This window comes from Babylonia areolata, chromosome 13, assembly GCF_041734735.1.
Source record: "Babylonia areolata isolate BAREFJ2019XMU chromosome 13, ASM4173473v1, whole genome shotgun sequence".
NCBI lineage: Eukaryota > Metazoa > Mollusca > Gastropoda > Neogastropoda > Buccinidae > Babylonia > Babylonia areolata.
Genome location: NC_134888.1, coordinates 7973250 through 8000817, shown reverse-complemented (window position 1 = coordinate 8000817; position 27568 = coordinate 7973250). Strand labels below are relative to the sequence as shown.

Below are 27568 nucleotides of genomic sequence, written 5' to 3'. Positions count from 1 at the left end.
TGAGGTGTGATGTGTGTTGTGGTACTGACTGAGGTGTGGTGTGTGTTGTGGTCCTGACTGAGGTGTGATGTGTGTTGTGGTACTCACTGAGGTATGATGTGTGGTGTGGTCCTGACTGACTTTTGATCAAATTGATGTGTGTGGTACTCACTGAGGTGTGATGCGTGTGGTACTTACTTAAGTGTGATGTGTGTTGTGGTCCTGACTGAGGTGTGATGTGTGTGGTACTCACTGAAGTGTGATGTGTGTTGTGGTACTGACTCAGGTGTGATGTGTGTGGTACTCACTGAAGTGTGATATGTGTTGTGGTACTGACTCAGGTGTGATGTGTGTGTGGTCCTGACTGATGTGTGATGTGTGTGGCACTGACTGAGGTGTGATGTGTGTTGTGGTCCTGACTGAGGTGTGATGTGTGTTGTGGTACTCACTAAGGTGTGATGTGTGTGGTACTGACTGAGGTGTGGTGTGTGTGGTACTGACTGAGGTGTGATGTGTTGTGGTACTGACTGAGGTGTGATGTGTTGTGGTCGTGACTGAAGTGTGATGTGTGGTGTGGGCCTGACTGAGGTGTGATGTGTGTTGTGGTACTACTCACTGAAGTGTGATGTGTGTTGTACTGAGGTGTGATGTGTGTTGTGGTACTGACTGAGGTGTGATGTGTGTTGTGGTACTCACTGAAGTGTGATGTGTGTGGTACTGACTGAGGTGTGGTGTGTGTTGTGGTCCTGACTGAAGTGTGATATGTGTGGTATTGACTGAGGTGTGGTGTGTGTTGTGGTACTGACTGAGGTGTGGTGTGTGTTGTAGTACTGACTCAGGTGTGATGTGTGTGGTACTGACTAAGGTGTGGTGTGTGTTGTGGTACTGACTCAGGTGTGATATGTGTGGTATTGACTCAGGTGTGGTGTGTGTTGTGGTACTGACTGAGGTGTGGTGTGTGTTGTGGTACTGACTCAGGTGTGATGTGTTGTGGCACTGACTGAGGTGTGATGTGTTGTGGTCCTGACTGAGGTGTGATGTGTGTTTTGGTACTCACTGAAGTGTGTTGTGTTGTTTGCAGCCCCCCAGCAGCAGCAGAGAGTGGGGCTGAGAGCCCAGCAGGCGGCAGCCCCCAGCATGCAGCCCTCCCCCCAACAGCCCCCCATGTGCAGCCCTGTCAGTGCTGCCACGTCCACGCCGGGGGCTGTGGGAGGGGTGCAGCGAGGACCCACTTCCGCAGAACAGCAACGACAGATGAAATTGAAGCAGCTACAGATGGAAAAAGAAATGCTCATGAAGCGCCAGGAGGAACTGACTCGACAGGTAACTACTTGAGGAATGATGGGAGGGATTGGGCTTTTCAGGCTGATCTCAGATCAACGCTGCCCTTTTGATGTGTAGTCATCTTCATATCAAAACTCAGGTGTGCAGGAACTGATGGTGATCACACCTCAGTGAGTACCACAACACATGTCACACCTCAGTGAGTACCACAACACACATCACACTTCAGTGAGTACCACAACACATATCACACCTCAGTGAGTACCACAACACACATCGCACCTCAGTCAGGACCACAACATATATCACACCTCAGTGAGTACCACAACACATACCACCCCTCAGTGAGTACCACAACACACATCACACCTCAGTGAGTACCACAACACATGTCACACCTCAGTCAGTACCACACACATCACACCTCAGTACCACACATCACACCTGAGTGAGTACCACACATCACACCTCAGTCAGTACCACACACATCACACCTGAGTGAGTACCACACACATCACACCACAGTCAGTACCACACACATTACACCTCAGTCAGGACCACAACACACATCACACCTCAGTCAGGATGTGTTCAAGAACTACTGATGATGGTGGTGATGATGATGTGTGAAGCAGTCATGAACTGAGGTACAGAGTGCACCATGTGTGCAGGAACTGATGATGATGGTGATGATGATAGTGTGTGAAGCAGTCATGAACTGAGGTACAGAGTGCACCATGTGTGCAGGAATTGATGATGATGGTGATGATGATGGTGATGATGATAGTGTGTGAAGCATGAACTGAGGTACAGAGTGCATCATGTGTGCAGGAACTGATGATGATGATGATGGTGATGATGATGATGACGATGGTGTGTGAAGCAGTCATGAACTGAGGTACAGAGTGCACCATGTGTGCAGGAACTGATGATTCGTAAAGGGGTGCCGGGGGCAGAGGCAGTGGACCAGGCGACAGAGATGACGACGGTGGCAGACCCTTTCCTGGGACAGACAGGCAGCAACACAGACCACTCCCGCCAGGAAAGTGCTGACAGCGGACTGGGTCAGTGACTGCTCCCTGTCTGTTGTTGTGTTATTCTGTCATAGTGTGTTATTCCTTTGTCACAGCAGATTTCTCTGTGTGGAATTTGAGCTTCCCTACCCAGGGAGAACATGTTGCTACAGTGAGAGTGCCACCCTTTTTTTATGCCTTCAGATTTATTTGTTTTCCTATCAAAGTGGATTTTTCTACAGAATTTTGCCAGGGATCACCCTTTGTGGGTTCTTTTACATGCACTAAGAGCGTGCTGCACATGGGGCCTTGGTTTTTCATCTGATCCAGATGGCTAGCATCCAGACTACCAGTCAAGGTGTAGTGGAGGGGGAGAAAATACTGGCCAGTGTGGGATTCAAACCAGTGCACTTAGATTCTCTTGCTTCCTAGATGGACCCATTACCACTGGGCCACCACTCCTCACTGTACTGCTGGAGGTTGGTGGGGGGAGATGATAGAGGAGATGGGATCATTAAATGGGAATGATAATGTGTATTTTGTTGTTGTTGTTTTGCTTGAATGCCATGGTGTCAAAAATACTAAAAAGGGAATTATGGTAGGTAGGTCTGGCCAAATTTTCAGATTCATAGCAGAAGCCTCATACTTGCAAGACTGAAAGAGTGCAATAAAGAAAGCAGTCAAACCAAATTTCAAAGCAATATCTCAAAAACTTGAAATAGTTTTTGAGATAGAGGCTATAGAGTTTTCAGTTTTCAAAAAAATCTGCGTTTTTAGCCAATCTCACAAAATGGTATTTTAGAACCTGTGTAGAATTGCCACTAATACATTCTCATCGTCAAAACTCTTCATATATGATCTATATTGTAAACAGAAGACCTCAGACCTTTTTTAAAGTTGGCTGCTAATGTTACTGGCTGAATGCCAGTGTCATACATTCTGAGGAAAATGCTTATTTTCTGCATGTCCGATCCTGCAGTTTTAATGGTAGCGTTACTAAAATGACTGAAACTAAAAAACTATTGCATCTTCATTTAAGATATTTTCAGGTTCAAGAAAGACTGTAGACTTACAAGACAGCAAATGTTAATAATAAATCTTGATAAATCAGAGCTTTTGATAAGATTATACCAAAAAAGTTGGCTTTATTCAAGACAATTGGGGACAGTGTGCTTCATTAATGCTAAAAAATATTCTCCTTTTAGATATTTTTCAGGAGTGTGTGTGTGTGTGTGTGTGTTTCAAAATCAGTATGTATGCATCACTTTATGTAACTGTTTTCTTGTTTATACAATGAGATCTCTCTCTCTCTCTCTCTCTCTCTCTCTCTCTCTCTCTCTCTCTCTCTCTCTCTCTCTCTCTCCATATGTGTGTGTGTGTGTGTGAAATAAAACAGAAGTAAGAAAATAGAGTAAGTATGTTGTGTGATCACAAAGTTGAACAAGACCAGCTGAACTTCTCACTGAAAAATGTGTCTGCTATTTTGATGGAGTTGTTGGCTATCTTTCATTGTCGGAAAGAAAATTGTTTCACAACAGAACATGATATTAACTAAAATTATGAAACCTTATCATTCAAATACGTACTAAAATAAGTATTGGAAAGCTGGTTTTCAATTTTTAAATTTTGATTTCCCCCTGTATTTGAATCAAAACTTCAACTACATTCAGCTATGCGACAAGACTGACAAGACTTCCACGAAGCCAGGCATTGAAGCCTCAGATCTAAAAATAGATCTAGTTGATCAGTAGTATAAAAAAAATATGAAGTCTCCACTTTTTGATTAAACAGACACTGCTCCTTAAAAGCTTTCGGGTCATTTTATAAAGCATTTTAAAGATGAAAGAATGAATTTTTCAGTGGTGGGTTTGACTAGAAGATTTATTTTGTCTGGAAGTGTAGTAGAGCGTCAAGAAAAATAGTTAAATTTTGAGCCACTTGTTTTGTAAATGAAGTAAAATATATCATCTGTAAAGTTAGCCCACGTAAAGTAGAGAACATGATCTTTTATTTGATAGGTCTCATAAGTCGATTGGTTGCAAGGAGCAATGTCCGTAACATATTTTTGTCACCAACCCTCTTACACCAGAAGCAGACGTTGGCAAACTTGTTTACCTTGCTGCGTTTTGAAGAGTGAAGAATACTCCACTTCGGGCGATCAGTTTCGCTAACGCTGTCTTGCACACAAAAAAAGAAACACTTACAGGAACGAACAAAGGTGGTTTTATTTTCTGATATATCTTTCAGCTTGATGCATGCAGTATTGCGCTTGCTAGGGCAAAGTGAAAAGTGATAAGAATACGATAGGTCAGCCATAGTTACACAGCATTACATAGCTGCGGACCTACCTAATTATGTCATTGAAAGAAATCATCATTGAAAGAAATATCATTAAAAGAAATGGTGTCATTGAAAGAAATGATGTCATTGAAGGAAATGGTGTCATTGAAAGAGAGGTGAGGATGTCACTGAAAAAAAGAGAATGATTTGTGCCAAAAAGCATGTAGGACCATGGCAGTTGGTGTACAAGGTTTTCTTTTGGGGTTTTTAGTTTGTGAAGTAGAAGCAGGCAACAGAAAATGGCTAAGTATGATGGTTGAACCATCATTGTTATGAGGTACTCAGAAATGGAAAGGTTGGGCTATCATCGTCATTGATAATATGCTGCCTTGGTCAGTCCATTATTATTATCATTGTCAGGGATGGAAAGGTTGAGCTGTCATTGGTCAGTTCATCAATATTACCATTGTCAGGAATGCAGTGGTTGGGCTATCATCATCATTGGATAATATGCTCAATCATTATTATCATTGTGTGGAATGGAAAGGTCAAGTTATCATTGCTTAGTCCATCTTTATTATCAGATCGTCAGGAATGGAAAGGTTAAATCATCATTTTATCAAGAATGGAATGATTAAGTTATCATTGTCATTTGAGAAAATGCTCCCTTGGTCAGTGATAATCTTTTCAAACTGCATCATTCATATTTTTAACATTGCAGCAATGCAAGGTATGACCAGCTTGGTCACTGAAATACAAACCGTTTGAATACAGGGCCTTGTTGTTTTGAGTGTATGTTGGATTTTCTGTTGTGTCTGTGTTCCATGTTTGATGGTGAGGACGTTGATGTCCAGTGTTCTTTGGTTTTTGTTGTGACAGTGTTCCATGTTTGATGGTGAAGACGTTGATGTCCAGTGTTCTTTGGTTTTTGTTGTGACAGTGTTCCATGTTTGATGGTGAAGACGTTGATGTCCAGTGTTCTGTGTGGTTTTTGTTGTGACCAGGTGGCATGGGAACAAGTTACAACCTTCCAAGAACTCCTGAAGATTTTCTGAGCAACATGGAAGAAATGGATATTCATGATGGGGGTAACATTGTTTTCTTCTTTAAGTTAATTGTACTGTAGCAGAAAAATGTGCAAGGTGTTTGTGTATATGATAATGGTGTCAAAATCACTGCCCAGTGTTGATAAAGTGGGCCAGCAGAAAAACCAGTGATCCATCACAGCAGTGTTGATAAAGTTGACCAGCAGAAAATGATCCACCAGAAGTGTTGATAAAGTGGACCAGCAGAAAAATATGACTCACCACAGTGTTGATAAAGTGGACCAGCAGAAAAACATGACTCGCTGGTGTTGATAAAGTGGACCAGCAGAAAAACATGACTCACTTTAGTGTTGATAAAGTGGACCAGCAGAAAATGATCCACCAGAAGTGTTGATAAAGTGGACCAGCAGAAAAACATGACTCACCACATGTGTTGATAAAGTGGACCAGCAGAAAAACATGACTCACCACAGTGTTGATAAAGTGGACCAGCAGAAAAACATGACTCACCACAGTGTTGATAAAGTGGACCAGCAGAAAAACATGACTCACCACAGTGTTGATAAAGTGGACCAGCAGAAAAACATGACTCACCACAGTGTTGATAAAGTGAACCAGCAGAAAAAAACATGACTCACGACAGTGTTGATAAAGTGGACCAGCAGAAAAAAACACAGCAGTGCAGTGTTGATAAAGTATACCAGATAGATAGATAGATAGATTCTTTACTGATCTGTGTATAGAGACTACACACTAATCTTTTTGTGTGTAGATAGATAATGTACTGATCTTTTACTTATCTGTGTGTGTATATAGATAATGTACTGATCTTTCTGTGTATAGATAGAGGGATTATGTATTGATATTTCTGTGTATAGATAGAAATTCTCAACTGATCTTTCTGTGTATAGAGGGATTATGTTCTGACTTTCCTGTGTATAGATAGAGGGGTATGTACTGATCTTTCTGTGTATAGAGGGATTATGTTTTAATATTTTAAAAATATTTCTGTGTATTGATAAAGATATCATGTTCTGATCTTTCTGTCTGTTGATTGAGAGATCATGTACTGATCTTTCTGTGTATAGATATAGAGGTTATGTACTGATCTTTCTGTGTATAGAGAGATTATGTTTTAATATTTCTGTGTATTGATAAAGATATCATGTTCTGATCTTTCTGTCTATTGATAGAGAGATCATGCACTGGTCTTTCTGTGTATAGATATAGAGGTTATGGACTGATCTTTCTGTGTATAGAGAGATTATGTTTTAATATTTCTGTGTATTGATAAAGATATCATGTTCTGATCTTTCTGTTTATTTAGAGAGAGATCATGTACTGATCTTTCTGTGTATAGATGATAGATAGATAATGTACTGATCTTTCTGTGTTTTGATAGGTGAATTATGTTCCGGTCTTTCACTGATCTTTCTGTGTACAGCTAGATTGTGTACTATCTTTCTGTGTGTTGATAGATATTGTACATATCTTTCAGTACTATCTTTCTGTGTGTTGGTAGATATTGTACATATCTTTCAGTTTTTCGATAGATAAGGTACTGATCTTACTGTGTATAGATAGATAGATTATCTACTGATATTTTACTGATCTTTCTGTTTATATATATATAGATAATGTACAATAGAAACTTTACTGATCTTTCTGTTTATAGATAGATAATGTACTGATCTTTCTGAAAATATTAGGTACTGATCTTTCTGTGTGTAGACTGATGCACTGTGTACTATGTGTATAGATAGAAAATGTACTGATCTTTCTGTGTATAGATAATGTACTGATCTTTCTGTGTATGGATAGATGAATGAATAGATAGATAATGGCAATAAATGTTACAGCTTTCATCCAAATTCATTTGAATACTAGCTTGGCATAAACCATCTGAGTAATAGTACTTTGCTGTTTACACTCTTTTTTTTTTGTCTTTTTTTAAACAGATATTGTTGGTGACACTGACAGATGTATGCTGTGTGGTAACACTGACAAATGTATGCTGTGTGGTAACACTGACATGTGTGTTGTGCTATGTGGTAACACTGACATGTGTGTTGTGCTATGTGGTAACACTGACATGTGTGTTGTGCTATGTGGTAACACTGACATGTGTGCTGTGCTATGTGGTAACACTGACATGTGTGTTGTGCTATGTGGTAACACTGACATGTGTGTTGTGCTATGTGGTAACACTGACATGTGTGCTGTGCTATGTGGTAACACTGACATGTGTGTTGTGCTATGTGGTAACACTGACATGTGTGCTGTGGTAACACTGAAGTGTGCTGTGCGGTAACACTGACATGTGTGCTGTGGTAACACTGAAGTGTGCTGTGCTGTGTGGTAACACTGACATGTGTGCTGTGGTAACACTGAAGTGTGCTGTGCTGTGTGGTAACACTGATATGTGTGCTGTGCTGTGTGGTAACACTGACATGTGTGCTGTGGTAACACTGAAGTGTGCTGTGCTGTGTGGTAACACTGACATGTGTGCTGTGGTAACACTGACATGTGTGCTGTGGTAACACTGACATGTGTGCTGTGTTGCGTGGTAACACTGACATGTGTGCTGTGCTATGTGGTACACTGACATGTGTGTTGTGCTATGTGGTAACACTGACATGTGTGTTGTGCTATGTGGTAACACTGACATGTGTGCTGTGTGGTAACACTGACATGTGTGCTGTGTGGTAACACTGACATGTGTGCTGTGCTATGTGGTAACACTGACATGTGCTGTGTGGTAACACTGACATGTGCTGTGTGGTAACACTGACATGTGTGCTGTGTGGTAACACTGACATGTGTGCTGTGCTATGTGGTAACACTGACATGTGCTGTGTGGTAACACTGACATGTGTGCTGTGCTATGTGGTAACACTGACGTGTGCTGTGTGATAACACTGACATGTGTGCTGTGTGGTAACACTGACAGATGTATGCTGTATGGTAACACTGAGATGTGTGCTGTGTTGGCAGGACCTAAAGTCCAAGGACAGAGTGATTTCGGCAGCATGGACATCGCCAGTGTGGGAGATGCCTCTGACTCACACAACATGGACAGTGAAGATCTCGTACCCAGCTTACAGGTCCTCCTCATTTCCTCTTCACTTGTTGGTGCACACACTCAGCTTACTGACATTGTGTGGACTTGCATGCTCATGGCCCGTACTGACATTGTGTGGACGTGCATGTTCATGGCTCATTCTGACATTGTGTGGACTTGCATGTTTATGGCTCATTCTGACATTGTGTGGACTTGAATGTTCATGGCCCGTACTGACATTGTGTGGACTTGAATGTCCATGGCCCGTACTGACATTGTGTGGACTTGAATGTTCATGGTTCATTCTGACGTTGTGTGGACTTGCATGTTCATGGCTCATTCTGACATTGTGTGGACTTCATGTTCATGGCTCATTCTGACATTGTGTGGACTTGCATGTTCATGCCACTTATTGACATTGTGTGGACTTAAATGTCCATGGCCCGTACTGACATTGTGTGGACTTGAATGTCCATGGCTCATTCTGAAATTGTGTGGACTTGCATGTTCATGGCTCATTCTGACATTGTGTGGACTTGAATGTTCATGGCCCGTACTGACATTGTGTGGACTTGCATGTTCATGCCACTTACTAACATTTTGTAGACTTGAATGTTCATGCCGCTGACATTGCTTGGAATGAATGTTCATGCCGCTGACATTGTGTGGACTTGTATGTTCATGGCTCATTCTGACACTGTGTGGACTTGCATGTTCATGCCACTTACTGACATTGTGTGTCAGCCATTAGAAAAGTGCAGCATGTGAAGATGTGTGTATGTGCTTGCGGGAAGCATCATTAAGTGTGTGTGTGCTTGCAGGAGATCATCATAAAATGCGTTTGTGTTTGCTACAAGACAGAATGTGTGTGTGTGCTTCTTGCAGGACATTAACTTGATAAAGTGTGTGTGTGCGCGCGCGCTTTCAGGAGGATATCATTGAACATGTGTGCTGTGTGGAGGAATCATTAAGAGTGTGTATGTGTGTGTGTGGAGGAATCATAAAGTGTGTTTGTGTGTTGAGGAATTATTAAGTGTGTATGTGCTGTGTGGAGGAAACATTAAGTGTGTATGTGCTGTGTGGAGGAATCATTAAGTGTGTGTGTTTGTGTGGAGGAATCATTAAGTGAGTTTTTATGTGCTGTGTGGGGGTATCACTAAGTGTGTTTGTGTGTGCTGTGTGGAGGAATCACTGAGTGTGTGCTGTGTGGAGGAATAATTAACTGTGTATGAGGAACCGTTAAGTGTGTAGAGGAATCATTGAGTGAGCATGTGTTGTGTGGAGGAATCATTAAGTATGTGTGTGTGCTGTGTGGAGGAATCATTAAGTATGTGTGTGTGCTGTGTGGGGGAATCATTAAGTGTGTGTGTGTGCTGTGTGGAGGAATCATTAAGTGTGTGTGGAGGAATCATTAGGTGTGTGTGCTGTGTGGAGGAATCATTAAGTGTGCTGTGTGGAGGAATCATTAAGTGTGTGTGCTGTGTGGAGGAATCATTAAGTGTGTGTGCGGTGTGGAGGAATCATTAAGTGTGTGTGTGCTGTGTGGAGGAATCATTAAATATGTGTGTGTGTGTGCTGTGTGGAGGTATCATTAAGTGTGCTGTATTGAAGAATCATTAAATGTGTGTGTGTGCTGTGTTGAGGAATCATTAAATGTGTGTGTGTGCTGTGTGGAGGAATCATTTAGTGTGTGTGTGTGTTGAGGAATCATTAAATGTGTGTGTGCTGTGTGGAGGAATCATTAAGTGTGTGTGTGTGTAGAGGAATCATTAAGTGTGTGTGCTTGCAGGAGGACATCATAAGCAGCGAATTGTTGAAAGACGTGGAGAATGTTCTCAACTCTAACAAAGTGGACAACCTCCTGACGTGGTTGTGAGAATGCCCTCCACACCTTGTGGCTGGGGACAGTGACGGCCCTGGCATGATGGCACTCCACTGTCTGCCACCCTGCAGACAGCACTGCTTTGTGTGTGTTACCATGCAGACGGACGGCAGTGCTGTGTCACGGTGCAGACAGGACACGTGTGTCACCATGTGTCACAGTACAGACAGGATCCTGTGTCACCTTGTCATGGTGCAGGGCGCAGCTTGCAGTGTCAAGAGGGAGCAGCATGAACAGCCAGGGATTCCGTGTTTGGACTTTCCTTTTTATATTCTTTTTTGTTCACTGATAATAAAAAAGATATATTTTGTATAATAAATTCTGTGAAAAACCTGTTAAAGTGTGTGTATCAGGGGAAAAAAAAAGCTCATATCATATTTGTTTTTTGTTGGTTTTTTTTTTGTTTCTTTTTTTTTTTTTTTAATGCTGTTTTATTGTACTCTGATGCACTATTGGGTTGTAGAAACAGGTGGAATTCTGCTGAGTTTTTGTTTGTGGAAAGACACATGAGAGCTGCAGCGTATTCAAAATGTCAGCCATTGTGGAGAGGAAAAATGAAGGCTACTTTTGTAAGTACTTGCGCATGCATGCATTGTCTGTATTGCATACCAGTCCTGTATTCATCAAGTACATTTTTTTTTTTTTTTTTAGTGAAGCCTTTCTCTTTTTTTGTCTCTTTTTTTTTTTTTTTTTTTTTTTTTTTTTTTTTTTCAGTATTCCATACATAGATGATGAGGTTGTGAGTAGGTTTGCATCTATGAACTTATTACATGCTGTATCAATGTAAGTCAACTGGTTGAAGTGTGTTCAGTTGTACAGTATGTATCAGCATGTAGTAGTATGCTCGCTCTGCCATTCAACTTTGGCAGTTTAATTAAGTACCACTTGTTAACAATGTCAGGTAAGTTCTTTGTAGATTTCAGCCAGCTAATAGGAAAAACATGAAGCTTTGGAAAGAATAGGTGTTGTGTTTTAGTTAGTTGTGCAAGTCAGAATGACCAATTTGTGCAACATCGTCATGGGTTCAGATTGTGGTGTTTTTATTTGTTTTGGGGGGGTTTTTTGGTGGGTTTTTTTTTTTTCTTTTTTTTTTTTTTTTTTGTTCTTGGTCTATTCAAAGTGCAGCTGCTTGCATTTTTATTGACATTATGGTTTAATGGCCAATGTAAAATCTGAGGATTGGGCAGACTCTCCTCCCCCCACCCCTTCCCCTTTGTCCCCAAACACAGCAGTTTTCATATCAATGCAACTTCTGTTGTTGTTTTTTTTAATAAATAATTTCTTGAGACAGAGCGAGTGTAGATTGAAATATATCGTTTGACCTGTGTTTAAGCATTACATTACATCATATCTGTGTATGCGAACATGACTGCATATGAAGCAGAATTTGTTTTGATCATAAGGAGTTTGCATTGTTGTACCCCCATCACTCATACACTGGTGATCATATTGGTGTCCATGCTGTCATCCACTCTTTCATTCTTCTTTTCTGACTTTGTTCACTCTCCGTCTTTTCTCTGCTCTATTCACTTGTAGTGATGAAAGCTGCAAGCCTCTGTGCTCCCACTCTTTGCAGTCGTGCAGACAGTTGTAAAAAGAGGTGCTTGTAACATTGCACACAAAGCACTTTTTGATCAGAGCCAGCTTTCTTTTTTCTTTCTAGTTATTTTAATGGAGATTTGAAAGCAATGTTTTTGTGTGCTAATGAATTTCTTTCTCATTTGTTGTCTCTCTCCCTACATTAAGTGTTTTTGAGGATGAGAAAACAACTCTTTTTTTTTTCAACTGACGCAAACAGGCACTGTTTAAGACATTAGGTAACTTATTTCAATTACTATTTGTTTTTGAACTATGCAGAATGTTGACAGGTGTGTTTGAAGTGATAGTTGTGTTGTTGAACTATGCAGAATGTTGACGTGTGTAGGAAGTGATAGTTGTTTTGCTGAACTATGCAGAATGTTGACAGGTGTGTTAGAAGTGACAGTGTTGTTAAACTATTTAGAATGTTGACAGGTATGTTAGAATTGACAGTTGTGTTGTTGAATTATGCAGAATGTTGACAGGTGTGTTAGAAGTGACAGTTGTCTTGTTGAACTATGCAGAATGTTGACAGGTGTGTTAGGAGTGACAGTTTTGTTGAACTATGCAGAATGTTGACAGGTGTGTTAGAAATGACAGTGTTGTTGAACTATTCAGAATGATGACGGGTGTGTAGAAATTGATGTTGTGTTGTTGAACTATTCAGAATGTTGACAGGTGTGTTAGAAGTGATAGTTGTCTTGTTGAACTATGAAGAATGTTGACAGGTGTGTTAGAAGTGACAGTTGTGTTGTTGAATTATGCAGAATGTTGACAGGTGTGTTAGAAGTGACAGTTGTCTTGTTGAACTATGCAGAATGTTGACAGGTGTGTTAGGAGTGACAGTTTTGTTGAACTATGCAGAATGTTGACAGGTGTGTTAGAAATGACAGTGTTGTTGAACTATTCAGAATGATGACGGGTGTGTAGAAATTGATGTTGTGTTGTTGAACTATTCAGAATGTTGACAGGTGTGTTAGAAGTGATAGTTGTGTTGTTGAACTGTGCAGAATGATGACGGGTGTCTAGGAAGGGATGTTGTGTTGTTGAACTATTCAGAATGTTGACAGGTGTGTTAGAAGTGACCGAATTGTGTTCTTGAACTATGCAGAATGTTGATGGGCGTGTTAGAAGTAACAAGAGTTGTGTTGAACTATGCAGAATGTTGACGGGTGTGTTAGAAGTGACAGAGTTGTGTTGTTGAACTATGCAGAATGTTGACGGGCGTGTTAGAAGTGACAGAGTTGTGTTGTTGAACTATGCAGAATGTTGACGGGTGTGTTAGAAGTGATAGTTGTGTTGTTGAACTATGCAGAATGTTGACGGGTGTGTTAGAAGTGATAGTTGTGTTGTTGAACTATGCAGAATGTTGACGGGTGTGTTAGAAGTGACAGAGTTGTGCTGGACTACTGTCGATTGTTTCTCTGCTGCAATGGCCGCCTTTGTGCGTTTTGGGCAGTCATTCTTCCATGACCTGCCTGTCATTTGGTGATTGGTCAAAATTGCAGCATAGCATAGCATGTAACTGTTTTCAAATTCTCTCCCTCTCTGTCTGTCTGTCACCAAGCTCTGCCTCCCTCTCCCTTTGTTTCTCTTTCTTTGTCTGTCACCAAGCTCTGCCTCCCTCTCCCTTTGTCTCTCTTTCTCTGTCTGTCTGTCTCTCTGTCACCAAGCTCTGCCTCCCTCTCCCTTTGTTTCTCTTTCTCTGTCTGTCTGTCACCAAGCTCTGCCTCCCTCTCCCTTTGTCTCTCTTTCTCTGTCTGTCTGTCTCTCTGTCACCAAGCTCTGCCTCCCTCTCCCTTTGTTTCTCTTTCTCTGTCTGTCTGTCACCAAGCTCTGCCTCCCTCTCCCTTTGTTTCTCTTTCTCTGTCTGTCACCAAGCTCTGCCTCCCTCTCCCTTTGTCTCTCTTTCTCTGTCTGTCTGTCTCTCTGTCACCAAGCTCTGCCTCCCTCTCCCTTTGTTTCTCTTTCTCTGTCTGTCTGTCTCTCTGTCACCAAGCTCTGCCTCCCTCTCCCTTTGTCTCTCTTTCTCTGTCTGTTTCTCTTTCTCTTTGTCTGTCTCTCTGTTCTCTCCCTTCCCTCCAGTCATTGTTTCTGATTTTCAGTGGTGATTGTCTGAGAGCTTAAAGTCACTCTTTCTGATTGTCAATGGTGATTGACAGCTAAAAGTCACTATTTATTTCTGATTTTCAATGGTGATTGACAGCTTAGAGTCACTCTTTCTTTCTGATTTTCAGTGGTGATTGTCTGACAGCTAAAAGTCACTCTTTCTTTCTGATTTTCAGTGGTGATTGTCTGACAACTTAAAGTACCAGAAAAGTTATTGACTGATCTTTTGTTGATAAGATGATTTCCAGTATATATTATTTAGTGTATCCAATTCTTCTTGGTTAGTCAGTCAGTAATCAAATATGAACATTTTATAATCATGTTCTTTGTACAGCTATCATTTGATTTGTGCTTTTGCATAGTTTCACATTGATTGAGGCCCTACTGTTTGTTACATTTTTATATACCTTTATCCACTTTTGAACTTGACTTTTTATCTGTACAGATAAGCTAGACTTACCACTTTTATTGTGTGTTTTTTGTGATCATGTCATGAACATAAGCCATTCATACAACAGTACATCATGTCATTTGTCTAATACTGTAGTTAACCATCACAACATGAACAGATTTACTATTGAAATAGGATCATCAGTCACATGTGTTTTGTTTTTGTGTGCGTTGCAGGGAATGTTGTCTGGTTGAAAAGAAAGGATAGAGAGAGAGTGAGTGATGATTACTGTGTCAGTGTGCAGTGAAGAGCAAGGATAGAGAGTGAAAGATAATTACTGTGTCAGTGTGCTGTGAAGAGAAAGAACCTGTTTTCTGCTTGTCCATTTTTTATGCCATGTTCAAGTGTTACTTGTTCATACGACCATGAGGGTGTGTGTTGACATTATGTGATTGTTGGTATAATTATCATGTACAGATTTAATTCATGGATGCAGCAAAAACGCTGCATGGAAATGACTTTTCGCTTTGGCACACATGAAACGTGTGAGATACTGGCCTCCTTGTACAATGCTGCTAACTACATGTAACAAGTAATGAGCCAAAGAGCTCCAGTGAGTTCAGTGCTGCTAACTACAAGTAACAAGTTATGAGCCAGTGGGCTCCATGAAGTAACAAGTAATGAGCCAATGGGCTCCAGTGAGTTCAATGCTGCTAACAGAAGTAACAAACGAGGCATTGGGCCTCCAGTGATCACTTGTGTCACTTGTAACCAAGGGTCAGTCCCAGGTCCTGTCCACGGACATAAAAGCTGTCATGTCCCAACAGCCTGGGCTGCCATCAAGCTCCCAGAAAAGAACCGGTTTCTTTTCTATGGAGAAAGTTCCACGTGAACTTGGGCCTTTGTTCACAATGTTGAGCAAAGGCAGGGCACAACCTGATCAGGAGAGACAGGTTGATAATTGTCATACAATATTTTGGCTGATGTGCATTTCTGAATGATAGTCAGTTTTGTACGTTACTCTGTTTCGTTGTTACTCCCACTTCTGTAATTTTCACAGATTCCGTTATTGTTTTTCTTCTTCTTCCCTGAGATGAACCATACACATTTTGAAAGGATATGTGATTGACAGAATCATGCCTCAGCAATGTTGGATTGAAGCAGTTTGTTGTTTTTGCCACAGATTGAAGTGTTTTCAAAGTTAAAGACAGCAGTGCATCAGACAGTACCACAGATGAGTGGCCTTAGGGGTGGGGAGCAGATAGTACAAGAAATATGTGACCTTGGGGGCGATGAACAGTTGCCACACAAGCCTTTCCTGGTCTGTCATTTTGGGTGAGTGGGTAGGGTGGTAAAGATAGGAGCAAAGTGAAGTTTGACCCAAACATTCCAGTGGTGCCAATCCCACAGCCACAGAGTCCAACATGCAGTCAACGGACATCCTTATATCTGTCCCCCCCCTCCCCCAGCCCCCCCCCCCCCCTCACCCCCCCTCCCCTTGTGGCTCAGCGGCCTTAACGAAGTGAGTGGGGATTGGTGCCACAGAATCCCCACCTTGTGGCTCAGCGGCCTTAACGAAGTGAGTGGGGATTGGTGCCACAGAATCCCCACCTTGTGGCTCAGCGGCCTTAACAAAGTGAGTGGTGATGTGGGGATTGGTGCCACAGAATCCCCACCTTGTGGCTCAGCGGCCTTAACAAAGTGAGTGGTGATGTGGGGATTGGTGCCGGATCACTGATGGTAGCTGCTATTGGATGCTGCCTGCCAGTGGCCCACTGTAGGCTGACAACATGCATTCCCCCACTAGTGCTAGGTTGTACACCAGCCTTTTCATGCTGTTACAGTGTTAGTGTAAGGACAGCTTTCTGGGCCCTTTCCATGCTGTTAACTGTTAGTGTAAGAACAGCTTTCTGGGGCCTTTCCATGCTGTTAACTGTTAGTGTAAGGACAACTTTCTGTGGCCTTTCCATGCTGTTAACTGTTAGTGTAAGGACAGCTTTCTGGGCCCTTTCCATGCTGTTAACTGTCAGTGTAAGAACAGCTTTCTGGGCCCTTTCCATGCTGTTAACTGTTAGTATAAGGACAACTTTCTGGGGCCTTTCCATGCTGTTAACTGTTAGTGTAAGGACAGCTTTCTGGGCACTTTCCATGCTGTTAACTGTTAGTGTAAGGACAACTTTCTGGGGCCTTTCCATGCTGTTAACTGTTAGTGTAAGGACAACTTTCTGTGGCTTTTCCATGCTGTTAATTGTTAGTGTAAGGATAGCTTTCTGGGTCCTTTCCATGCTGTTAACTGTTAGTGTAAGGACAACTTTCTGGGGCCTTTCCATGCTGTTAATTGTTAGTGTAAGGACAGCTTTCTGGGTCCTTTCCATGTTGTTAACTGTTAATGTTAGGACAGCTTTCTGGGGCCTTTCCATGCTGTTAACTGTTAATGTAAGGACAACTTTATGGGGCCTTTCCATACTGTTGGTGTTAGGACAGCTTTCTATGGCCTTTCCATGCTGTTAATTGTTAGTGGAAGGACAGCTTTCTGGGTCCTTTCCATGCTGTTAGCTGTTAATGTTAGGACAGCTTTCTGGGGCCTTTCCATGCTGTTAACTGTTAATGTTAGGACAGCTTTTGGGGGCCTTTCCATGCTGTTAACTGTTAGTGTAGGGACAGCTTTCTGGGGCCTTTCCATGCTGTTAACTGTTAATGTTAGGACAGCTTTTTGGGGCCTTTCCATGCTGTTACACTGTTAGTGTAGGGACAGCTTTCTGGGGCCTTTCTGTGCTGTTAGTGTTAGGACAGCTTTCAGGGGCCTTTTTCCAACCGCGTTTCATGTCTGGAAAGGGGTAAAATATGCATCAGGTTTACAGCTTTCTTTATATATGAGAGTTGTATGCTGGGTTTTTTGTTTTTTTTTATTCTTGGATTTGTTGTCATCTGGAATGTGTTGTCACACTGCTGATTTTTCAGTCTGTTTTCTGTTGGAGAATTTCTTGGTTTTGTGTGATGAAGAGTGTGTGAAATTGCTTCAGTGGGGGTTTTTCAAGTTGCTGTGATAGGATGCATTGTTTCTTCTTCCCCATCAGCGCAAGGTCAGCTGTGTTGTGATGATCGTCAAGAATATTGTTCATGAATATGCATGTTGATCATGATTTTATCAGATTATTTTATTACAAAATTTATATTTTCATACAGTTATGTTCCACAACAAACATTACAAAGAGCAATTTTTCTCTGGTTCCATGTAGGTAAATGGATATGAAGACATGTCATTTGCAACTAGGAATCTGTTACAGTGTTATATGTCATTTCATCTTTTTTTTTATTATAATGATCAAATGGCTGCAGAATCTGTTAAAAGTATTTTCTGTTTTGTTTTTTGGAAACATGCAGTGTTCCTCATTGTTAGTGGGGTGGATGGCATTGAAAAGAATCCATTTGTTTTTCATGACTGAGATGTGTGACACTTGATCGACCCAAAGATGGCAGGCTTTAATGTGTCCATACAGTTAGCAGTGTTTTCCTTCTGGCATTAGTTTTGGGAGTTTTGCTGGCTGGTTCAAGTGATGTCATTCACAGTGCCACTCACAGACCCAAAGCTATATGAGGAGTGACATTGAGGTCTGTGTAGATGTTGGCTATTTGTGTCTGCTGAAATGAAGATCATTGGATCAGCATGGCTGTGTCTGTAAAAGAACCCAGTGAACCATACAGAAAAAATAGGGCAGCCTGATCATACACCATGTGTAACCAGTATACCCTCATTTCTTGTATTTGACCATTAGAAGTCGTCATTATACCATTAACAAAACTTTTTTTTTTCTTTTTCTTTTTTGCCATCAATTTATGCATGATCAGTAACATATGCACCAACATTCTCTATATGATTTTTCCCCTTTTGCATGTCAAAATAACAAGAAGGTTATGACTGGAATTGACTGCATTACGTAACATGGGGAAGGGTGGGTTGGAGGTGTCAGCATTACCTTGTACCATGTTTCCTGTAAGGCAGAATGTGCCACTGTTCTGTTTGACGTGAGAAATGTACATACCTGTCGTTAATGTACATAGATCTCAATACTTTCTTTTCGGTAAAAACATAAAGGACATAAGCACATATACAATATTTCTAGGTTTTACCATTAATCAGCTATCCCCCAAACAATGGGATTAAAGTGATAAAAAAAAGAAAATAAATTTTATGTAAAAACCATACCATTGTGTTTTTATTGACGAATGAATCTTGTCCAGTCTTGCATGCACATACACTAAATTCATGTGCATACACACAGAACCGATTAAAAAAAAAACAAACAAAGAAACTTTAACACACACACATATGCTCACTCTTTATGAACTGATTTGTTGTATGGGAGTGTGTATGTAGAGCTGAGAAAAGAGCAGTTCAAGACCAATGAGAAAAGAGCAGTACAAGACCACTGAAAAAAGAACAGCACTAGACCACTAAGAAAAGAGCAGTACAGGACCACTCAGAAAAGAACAGTACAAGACCACTGAGAAAAGAGCAGTACAAGACCACTGAGAAAAGAGCAGTACAAGACCACTGAGAAAAGAACAGTACAAGACCACTAAGAAAGAGCAGTACAAGATCACTGAGAAAAGAACAGTACAAGACCACTGAGAAAACAGTACAAGACCACTCAGAAAAGAAAAATACAAGACTACTAAGAAAAGAGTAGTACAAGACCACTAAGAAAGAGCAGTACAAGATCACTGAGAAAAGAACAGTACAAGACCACTGAGAAAAGAGCAGTTCAAGGCCAATGAGAAAAGAACAGTACAAGACCAGTGAGAAAAGAGCAGTTCAAGACCACTGAGAAAAGAGCAGTTCAAGACCAATGAGAAAAGAGCAGTACAAGACCACTGAGAAAAGAGCAGTTCAAGACCAATGAGAAAAGAGGAGTACAAGACCACTCAGAAAAGAACAGTACAAGACCACTCAGAAAAGAGCAATACAAGACCACTCAGAAAAGAAAAATACAAGACCACTGAGAAAACAGTACAAGACCACTGAGAAAAGAACAATACAAGATCACTAAGAAAAGAGCAGTACAAGACCACTAAGAAAAGAACAGTACAAGATCACTAAGAAAAGAGCAGTACAAGACCACTAAGAAAAGAACAGTACAAGATAACTAAGAAAAGAATGGTACAAGATCACTAAGAAAAGAACAGTACAAGACCACTAAGAAAAGAATGGTACAAGACCACTCAGAAAAGAGCCACTGAGAAAAGAGCAGTACAAGACCACAGAAAATAGCAGTACAAGATCACTGAGAAAAGAACAGTGCAAGGCCACTGAGAAATGAATGGTACAAGATCACTAGAGGAGTACAAGACCATTGAGAAAACAGTACAAGACCTTTGTTTCTTATCCCTGGATGAGCTGCTTTTGAGGACTGTCCCTTTCCGGAAGAGAACAGTGATGTGTGGGGTCTTCAGTCCACAAGCACTATTGCTGGGTTGAGGTTGTCAAGGAAAAGACCACCCACTTCATACTGACTCAGTCACCAACACAAGCGACATAGCTACTCATGTCATGCTGACTCCATCACCACAAGCAGTATTGCTACTCACTTCATGCTGATTCAGTCACCACCACAAGCGGTATTGCTACTCATGTCATGCTGACTCAGTCACCACCACAAGCGGTATAGCTACTCACTTGATGCTGAATCCATCACCACAAGCAGTATTGCTGCTCACTTTATGCTGACTCAGTCACCACCACAAGCAGTATTGCTACTCACTTTATGCTGACTCAGTCACCACCACAAGCGGTATTGCCACTCACTTTCTGCTGACTCAATCACCACAAGCAGTATTGCTACTCATGTCATGCTGACTCGGTCACCAGCACAAGCGGTATTGCTACTCATGTCATGCTGACTCGGTCACCACAAGCAGTATTGCTACTCACTTCATGCTGACTCAGTCACCACCACAAGCAGTATTGCTACTCACTTCATGCTGACTCAGTCACCACCACAAGCGGCATAGCTACTCACTTGATGCTGACTCAGTCACCACAAGCAATATTGCTACTCACTTGATGCTGACTCCATCACCACAAGCAATATTGCTACTCACTTGATGCTGACTCAGTCACCACCACAAGCAGTATTGCCACTCACTTTATGCTGACTCAGTCACCAGCACAAGCAGTATTGCTACTCACTTCATGCTGACTCAGTCACCACCAAAAGCGGCATAGCTACTCACTTGATGCTGACTCCATCACCACAAGCAATATTGCTACTCACTTGATGCTGACTCAGTCATCACCACAAGCAATATTGCTACTCACTTGATGCTGACTCAGTCATCACCACAAGCAGTATTGCTACTCACTTCATGCTGACTCAGTCACCAACACAAGCAGTATTGCTACTCACTTCATGCTGACTCAATCACCACAAGCAGTATTGCTACTCACCTCATTAGTTCATACTGATTCCATTGCCACACTTGGTAACAAACAAAAAAACCCCTGTCCTGTAGCTATACTCAGCCTGATGCTCACAGCCAGGCCTCAGTCCTGGTCTTGAATGACTGAGGGGAAATGGCTGAGATTATGTGGTCTGGAATCTGGTTCCACAGGTGGACAGCTGAAGGGAAGAAGGAGTGCCTGTGGGAGTGAGTGCGGGAGAAGGGTACCTGTACTTTCTCTGGGTGGACTCGGACAGTTCTAATTGTCCGCACTAAAGTGCCTTCCCGGGGTGCCACCTCAACCAAACCACCCATGATCTTGTACATCATGGTGGCCTTGGCTGCAGTGCAGCGCAGTTTGAGGGGGTCGAGTTCCAACCTGGTGATAAGCTTGGTTGCACTGGTGGTGGGGCGGAAGTCATGCATTATTCACCGAGCTGTACCATCTCCAGGTTGGTTGTGAGATACTGTTGCGGTGGGTCCCAGACTGGCGCAGCATATTCTAGGATGGGCCTTACAAGCCCCTTGTAGCATGTTGTCTGGGTGGTGTTGGGACGTCCTCTCAGTTTCCTATACATGAAGGCACTGGTTTTGTCTGCCTTTGCCGTTGTGGCCTGGAAGTGTGCTCCCCAGTGAAGGTCTTTATTAGACAACTTCTTCATCTTCTTCCGGTGATGTCCAGCTGCCAAGTCCTGGGTCTTCTTCTTCTTCTTCTTTCCGTTACACGATCAACATCAACTTGCCGATGACTCTGTCGTGGTTCATGCATGCTGGGTATTTTCGTGTCTCCATAACCCACCGAACGCTGACATGGGTCACAGGATCTTTAACGTGCGTATTTGATCCACTGCGTGCGTGTACACACGAAGGGGGTTCAGGGTCTGTTACATCTGCTTCTTCTTCTTCGTTGCTGAGGTTCCACAATCAAATAAATTGATTATTATATCACCTAAAACTGGGGAGTCGCTAAACTAACGCTAATTCGGAGAGAGAGAGAGAGAGAGAGAGAGAGAGAGAGGAGGAGAAGATAATCTCGTGCGATACTCTTTTGTAAGCGGAGATTGATATTGACTCCGGGCATTGTAGCAACAGCATCAAAATGGAGACGTTACAAACTTGAGAGGGCTTCTTTGCCAGAACTGAACGGGTTCTCACCTCTTAAGGTCAGGCTGGGCTTCATAGACATTATCACTATTTGCTAATGCTGAGGGAAAATAATTTGAGTTATCGAGTTCGGGGTAAAGAGGAGAAGAAGGAATGTGATAGACCCATGAAGTAGCACCAGTGTTTTGGCTATGAATAGTACATTTCTCTCTCTCTCTCTCTCTCTCTCTCTCTCTGTGTGTGTGTGTGTGTGTGTGTGTGTGTGTGTGTGTGTATGGGTGCGCATGTATGTGTATGCATGCATGCATGTGTATGTGTAGGTGTGCATGGTGTGTCTGTATGTGTCTGTATTATGTGTGTGTGTGTTTGTTGTGTGTGTGTGTGTTTTATGTGTGTGTATTATATGTGTGTATGCTATATGTGTGTGTGTATGGTGTGTGTGTGTGTGTGTGTGTGTGTGTGTGTGTGAGAGAGAGAGAGAGAGAGAGCATATTTGCACTGATTACCTGCAGACTCACTTTAAGAACATCTTACCTGTCTGTTCAGCATCACAAGGAGCAAAGTGAAATTATATTGTGAAAAATAATGGTCTGGTTTGGAATGAAAGAGAAGTTTGATATAAAACAAGGTACAAGACAAGATTTCAGTTGCTCAAATGGATGCACGCTCACATTGTAGTTTTTCAATTTTTGTTTTGGTTCTCTTCTGTTAAAATTTATGTTCTGTTCAATTTCTATTATTGTATGAAACTGAAGTTTTATTTTGTAATCTTTGTTTCAAATCAAGCCATTTTCTTATACATTTTTTTTTTAAACCCATCTTCATCTTCTCGAGCAAATCTACACAAAGGACACAACAAATCTCTTTCTATGTCAGCTTTATACCTTTGATGATGTACAGCAATATCTGAAACACCCAATCTAAATTGTGTGTGTGTGTGTATGTATGAATGTGTGTCTGCATGTTTTATATTTATTTGCTTATTTATCATCATTATTGTCTTTTCGTTTTATTTTTATTTATTGTTATTATTATTATTATTATTATTATCATTTTTTTCTTCTTCTTTTTCTCCCCCCCCCCCCCCCCCTCAAGGCCTGACTAAGTGCATTGGGTTACGCTGCTGGTCAGGCATCTACTTGGCAAATGTGGTGTAGCGTATATGGATTTGTCAGAACGCTGTGACGCCTCCTTGAGCTACTGATACTGATACTGATACTTTAAAACCCATTTTTCTTGTTAGTTTTAGCAGGCTGGGAATGGAGATGGGACACTGGGATGGAGTTGGTAGGTGCAAAAGTCAAATGGTTACACTTACAGTATTGGATGTTCAACTCAAGGGTCCTGGAGTCAAAGGTTCACTCCCAGTACTGGCACCTAGTGTATTGAGGGTGGGGTGCAGTTTTCTAGTCTCACAAGTCAGTGTATGTGCAGACCTGCTATGTCTTAATCCCCTTCTGTCTATAAACATGTATTAACTCAAATACACAAGTTACAAAATCCTGCAAATCCTGCAGTCTATGTCAGCATTTGGTGGGTTATGGAAACACAAACACAACCAACATGCACACCCTCCAGAATGAATGGAGCATTGCTGCCTTTTAATGTCTTAAAAATGTCATGCATGTAAAGGCCTACTTGCAGATATGTTGGTGAATATATGAGTGGCAGCCCATGAAATACAAAGAAAGAAACAAAATAGATCTGATGGCTGCTGTGAACCACAGTACACTGAAACACTGTCAGTGTGTTATTTCTTTTCATGTGTACAGATTGTAAGTCTGTGTTTTTTCTGTACAGACTGTGAGAAGTCTGTCTTTTTTCTTTTCATGTGTACAGACTGTTAATCTGTGTTATTTCATTTCATGTGATGTGTTTGGCAGAGTCAGGAAATATAATCCTTTTTTTTTTTTTTTTTCTAATGAAGACTGTTTGAGAATTTTGAAATCAATCTGAACAGATTCCCACTTGTGTTTGGCTCCTGGTCCAGGAGAAGTGTTGTTGTTGTGCAGACACAATGCCTAAGGGAAAAGGAAAAGGGAAGGGGAAAGGGAAAGGGAAGGGAAAGAAGAAAGAGGACCCAGCAGCAGCCGACGGCGTGGTCAAGAAACTTATGAAGACCTACGAAAGAAACTGCAACCTCAGCAATTCCGTCATGGCACCCAACATCCGCAAAGCAATGAAAACTGCCATTGAAGAGGAAAAGGTGGTTTCCAAGGTAATGTGGGACACTTGATAGATTTTTTTCTGTCTCTTATGTTCTCGCATGTGTGTGTATGTGCGTGCGTGCGTGTGCGTGCATGCGTGTGTGTGTGTGTGTGTGTGTGTGCATGTGTGTATGTGTGTAAGTGTGTATGTGTGTGTTTTTGTAAGCATTAAGTGAAAGAGACACACACACTTGCACACTCATGCACGCACATGATTGCAGTTCACCAACCAGGTATTGATTGATGAATGAACATGATTGTAGTTCACCCATCACGTTTTGATTGATGAATGAACATCCACCAGGTATTGATTGATGAATGAACATGATTGTAGTTCACCAACCAGGTATTGATTGATGAATGAACATGATTGCAGTTCACCAACCAGGTAGTGATTAATGAAATGAACATGATTGCAGTTCATCCATCATGTACTGATTGATGAATGAACATGATTGCAGTTCAACCGCCATGTATTGATTGATGAATGTACATGATTATAGTTCATCCTGGAGTCAGTGATGGTGGAGAAAGAAGGAGACTTGCCTGTTCTCTTCGAACCTTTCATCATGAGCATCCGCCAGGAACGTTATGTGTTCATCAAGGATCTCTACGTCTGGGACTACCCTCTCACCTATGAAAATATGGTCAGCTTCGTGAGTATCACATTCACTTCCTAGCTTGTTTGGAATTAGTTAGTTCATCTCAAGTTGCGAAATATATAGAGCCCTGACTGGTGACTGGTAAACTGTGAGTCTCACATTGAGTTAAATGAACCATAAATGGTGTTTAATTTTTATAGGTAATTATTTCTAAAATAGTAAAAAAAAAAAAAAATTTTATTTTGTCATGTTAAAGATTTAGAAGGAAACAAAGATTTGATAGGAAGTGATTGTGGAATATGTATGTCCAGAATGGTTACATTGGATTATACACTGTTGAAGGACAGAGGGACTGACTTGTATTGTGCTGTGCTATTGGGTGTCCACACTTGAGACTGGAAAAGCTTGGACTTTTGTTTGTGGGAATGCCATTCTACAGGCTCCACGTTGCCTATAGATTTCAGCCTGGCAAAACTTGGAATTGTGTTTACGGAAATGCCATTCTGCAAGCTCCATCGAGTCCATGTAATCTACAGATTTCAGCCTGGCAAAACTTGGAATTGTGTTTATGGAAATGCCATTCTGCAAGCTCCACATAGTCTATAGATTTCAGACTGGTAAAACTTGGAATTGTGTTTATGGAAATGCCATTCTGCAAGCTCCATGTAGTCTGTAGATTTCAGCCTGGCAAAACTTAGAATTGTGTTTATGGAAATGCCATTCTGCAAGCTCCATGTAGTCTATAGATTTCAGCCTGGCAAAGCTTGGAATATGGAATATGGCTGCCTACATGGTGGGGTCAATAAACAAAATGGTCATACACATAAAAAAAATGTTACATGTCTGTATGAGTGTGTAATTGTGTGTGACTGGAATGTGATTCAATGACGCAGGAAACGACTGATGAGTGCCCAGTGGCAGTTGTCAGTTAGCTTTACCCAGGTAGGCAGCCGTTTGTGCAAATGACCCCATGTTTGTAAACAGCTTAGAGCTTGGTCTCCGATTGAGGATAGACATTTTTTAAGTATACATATCATCATCATCATCATCATCATCAGCCATTCTGCCACCTTCCCCACTGGAAAAGAACCCATGGCAACATAAGTGTTGTCCTCTGACAAAATTCTGTAAAAGAAATTCACTCTCATATACAAATATGTGTGCATGCAGTCAAAGCCTGATAAGGTGTGCTGGGTTATGCTGCTGGTCAGGCATCTGCTTAGCAGATGTGGTGTAGCATGTATGGATTTGTCTGAAGGCAGTGACGCCTTCTTGAAAAACTGAAAGTGAAATTGAACTGGCATTGTGTTGCAGGCTCTGTTTGTGGAGAAGCCGTTCTACAAGCTCCGTGTGATGGAATTCATGGACTGTCTGCTGGAACCACTGTCTGTTCAGCGTCTGGCACGGTCAGTGTGACCCTGCCTCCTTCACCTGTCATCTTTTGTTTTGTCTCTCTTGGCTTGTGTGGGTGTGTGTGTAGGTGTGGGTGGGTGTGGGTGCATGGGTGTGGTGTGTTTGTGGGTATGTTGATGGACGTGTGCATTGGATGCATGCACTAATGTGTGTGTGCATGTTTTTATCGCACCAAGAATAAAAAGAACAGTAAGCTCACTTGTTATAACTTTTCTTAAAACGTTTTGAGGCATAGCAATGTGACTGGTTGTATAGGATCCTCTCACCACATCATGCGGGAGGGGACAGGAAGGTGAGGGGTTAAAGAGCAAGGGGCTGGAACAACTTGCAAATGAAGAAAAATAACCTGTGGACAAAACAACAAAGTCCTGGGAAGCAAACTTACAGTAAAATCTATCAAAGTTCATTCACTCACTCACTTACTCCAAACATTACCTAACCAAATACCGCACATCAGTTTGAAACTTGTTTCAAATCGATAAGCGAAGAGACTAAAATATCCCATTAATTCAGTTGTGCAAATACTATCACCTATTTGGATTCTCAGTTTGAAATAGTTTCATTTCTTCAAGATAAATATAATTCCAGAGCCTTCTGTACACTTGTTGAAGTTGTATATCACTCAAGATTAAACTCAGTTATCCCAGATAATAAATTACAAACCAGTTCAAATGCATTACATCTAAATTCTCACAAAATAGTATGAATAAGGACATACAAATAGTATTTAACAGTTTGAATTCCATTTCTAAGTGCTAGAAATGTTTACTTTAAAGTATAAGATATTCTACTCACCCTATCACGTTGACAGAGGCCAGCGCTGTTGCCTTTCCTCTTTCTAGTTAACTCTAAACTGACACAGTTACAGTTGCTGATTCTCCTAGGAAAGGTAAAGAACTCAGTTTGTAAAAAGATAACAAAATGCAGCACATCCATTCTACATGGTGCAGCACATCCATCCTACACGATGAATGTTTTGCATGTGAAGCAACCACACTGAGACTGTATCATTCTAACTGTTCACAGGGAAACCAACATGCACACACACACACACACTCTCTCTTTTTCTCTGTGTAAGTTTGGAAAAGGTTACAGTTCATCCTGTTACAGCTATACCTGCTGGCCATTAATATATCTCTTCAGCTGGTTGGTTATGTATCTCTGATGTTTGATTAGAC

General features: G+C 41.5%; 2 protein-coding genes across 10 annotated transcripts in view; both read left to right on the top strand.

Moving 5' to 3' along the window:
- Positions 1 to 18827, top strand: part of LOC143289028 (transcriptional coactivator YAP1-like) — a 48828-nt gene extending 30001 nt beyond the window's left edge. For 2 of the 9 annotated variants that reach the window (XM_076597812.1, XM_076597810.1), the window contains exons 3-7: positions 1061 to 1302; positions 2168 to 2327; positions 5561 to 5644; positions 8597 to 8706; positions 10453 to 18827. In XM_076597812.1, coding sequence (XP_076453927.1) covers positions 1061 to 1302; positions 2168 to 2327; positions 5561 to 5644; positions 8597 to 8706; positions 10453 to 10539 — 683 coding nt within the window. In that variant the 3' untranslated portion in view covers positions 10540 to 18827. The remainder of the gene's footprint in view (positions 1 to 1060; positions 1303 to 2167; positions 2328 to 5560; positions 5645 to 8596; positions 8707 to 10452) is intronic. The other 7 variants (XR_013056169.1, XR_013056167.1, XR_013056165.1 and 4 more) reach the window with 7 other exon arrangements.
- Positions 18828 to 22146: 3319 nt separating this feature from the next.
- Positions 22147 to 27568, top strand: part of LOC143288813 (uncharacterized) — a 29403-nt gene continuing 23981 nt past the window's right edge. The window contains exons 1-4 of the mRNA XM_076597447.1: positions 22147 to 22227; positions 24181 to 24386; positions 24879 to 25031; positions 26292 to 26383. Of these exons, the coding sequence (XP_076453562.1) occupies positions 24186 to 24386; positions 24879 to 25031; positions 26292 to 26383 (446 nt within the window). The 5' untranslated portion in view covers positions 22147 to 22227; positions 24181 to 24185. The remainder of the gene's footprint in view (positions 22228 to 24180; positions 24387 to 24878; positions 25032 to 26291; positions 26384 to 27568) is intronic.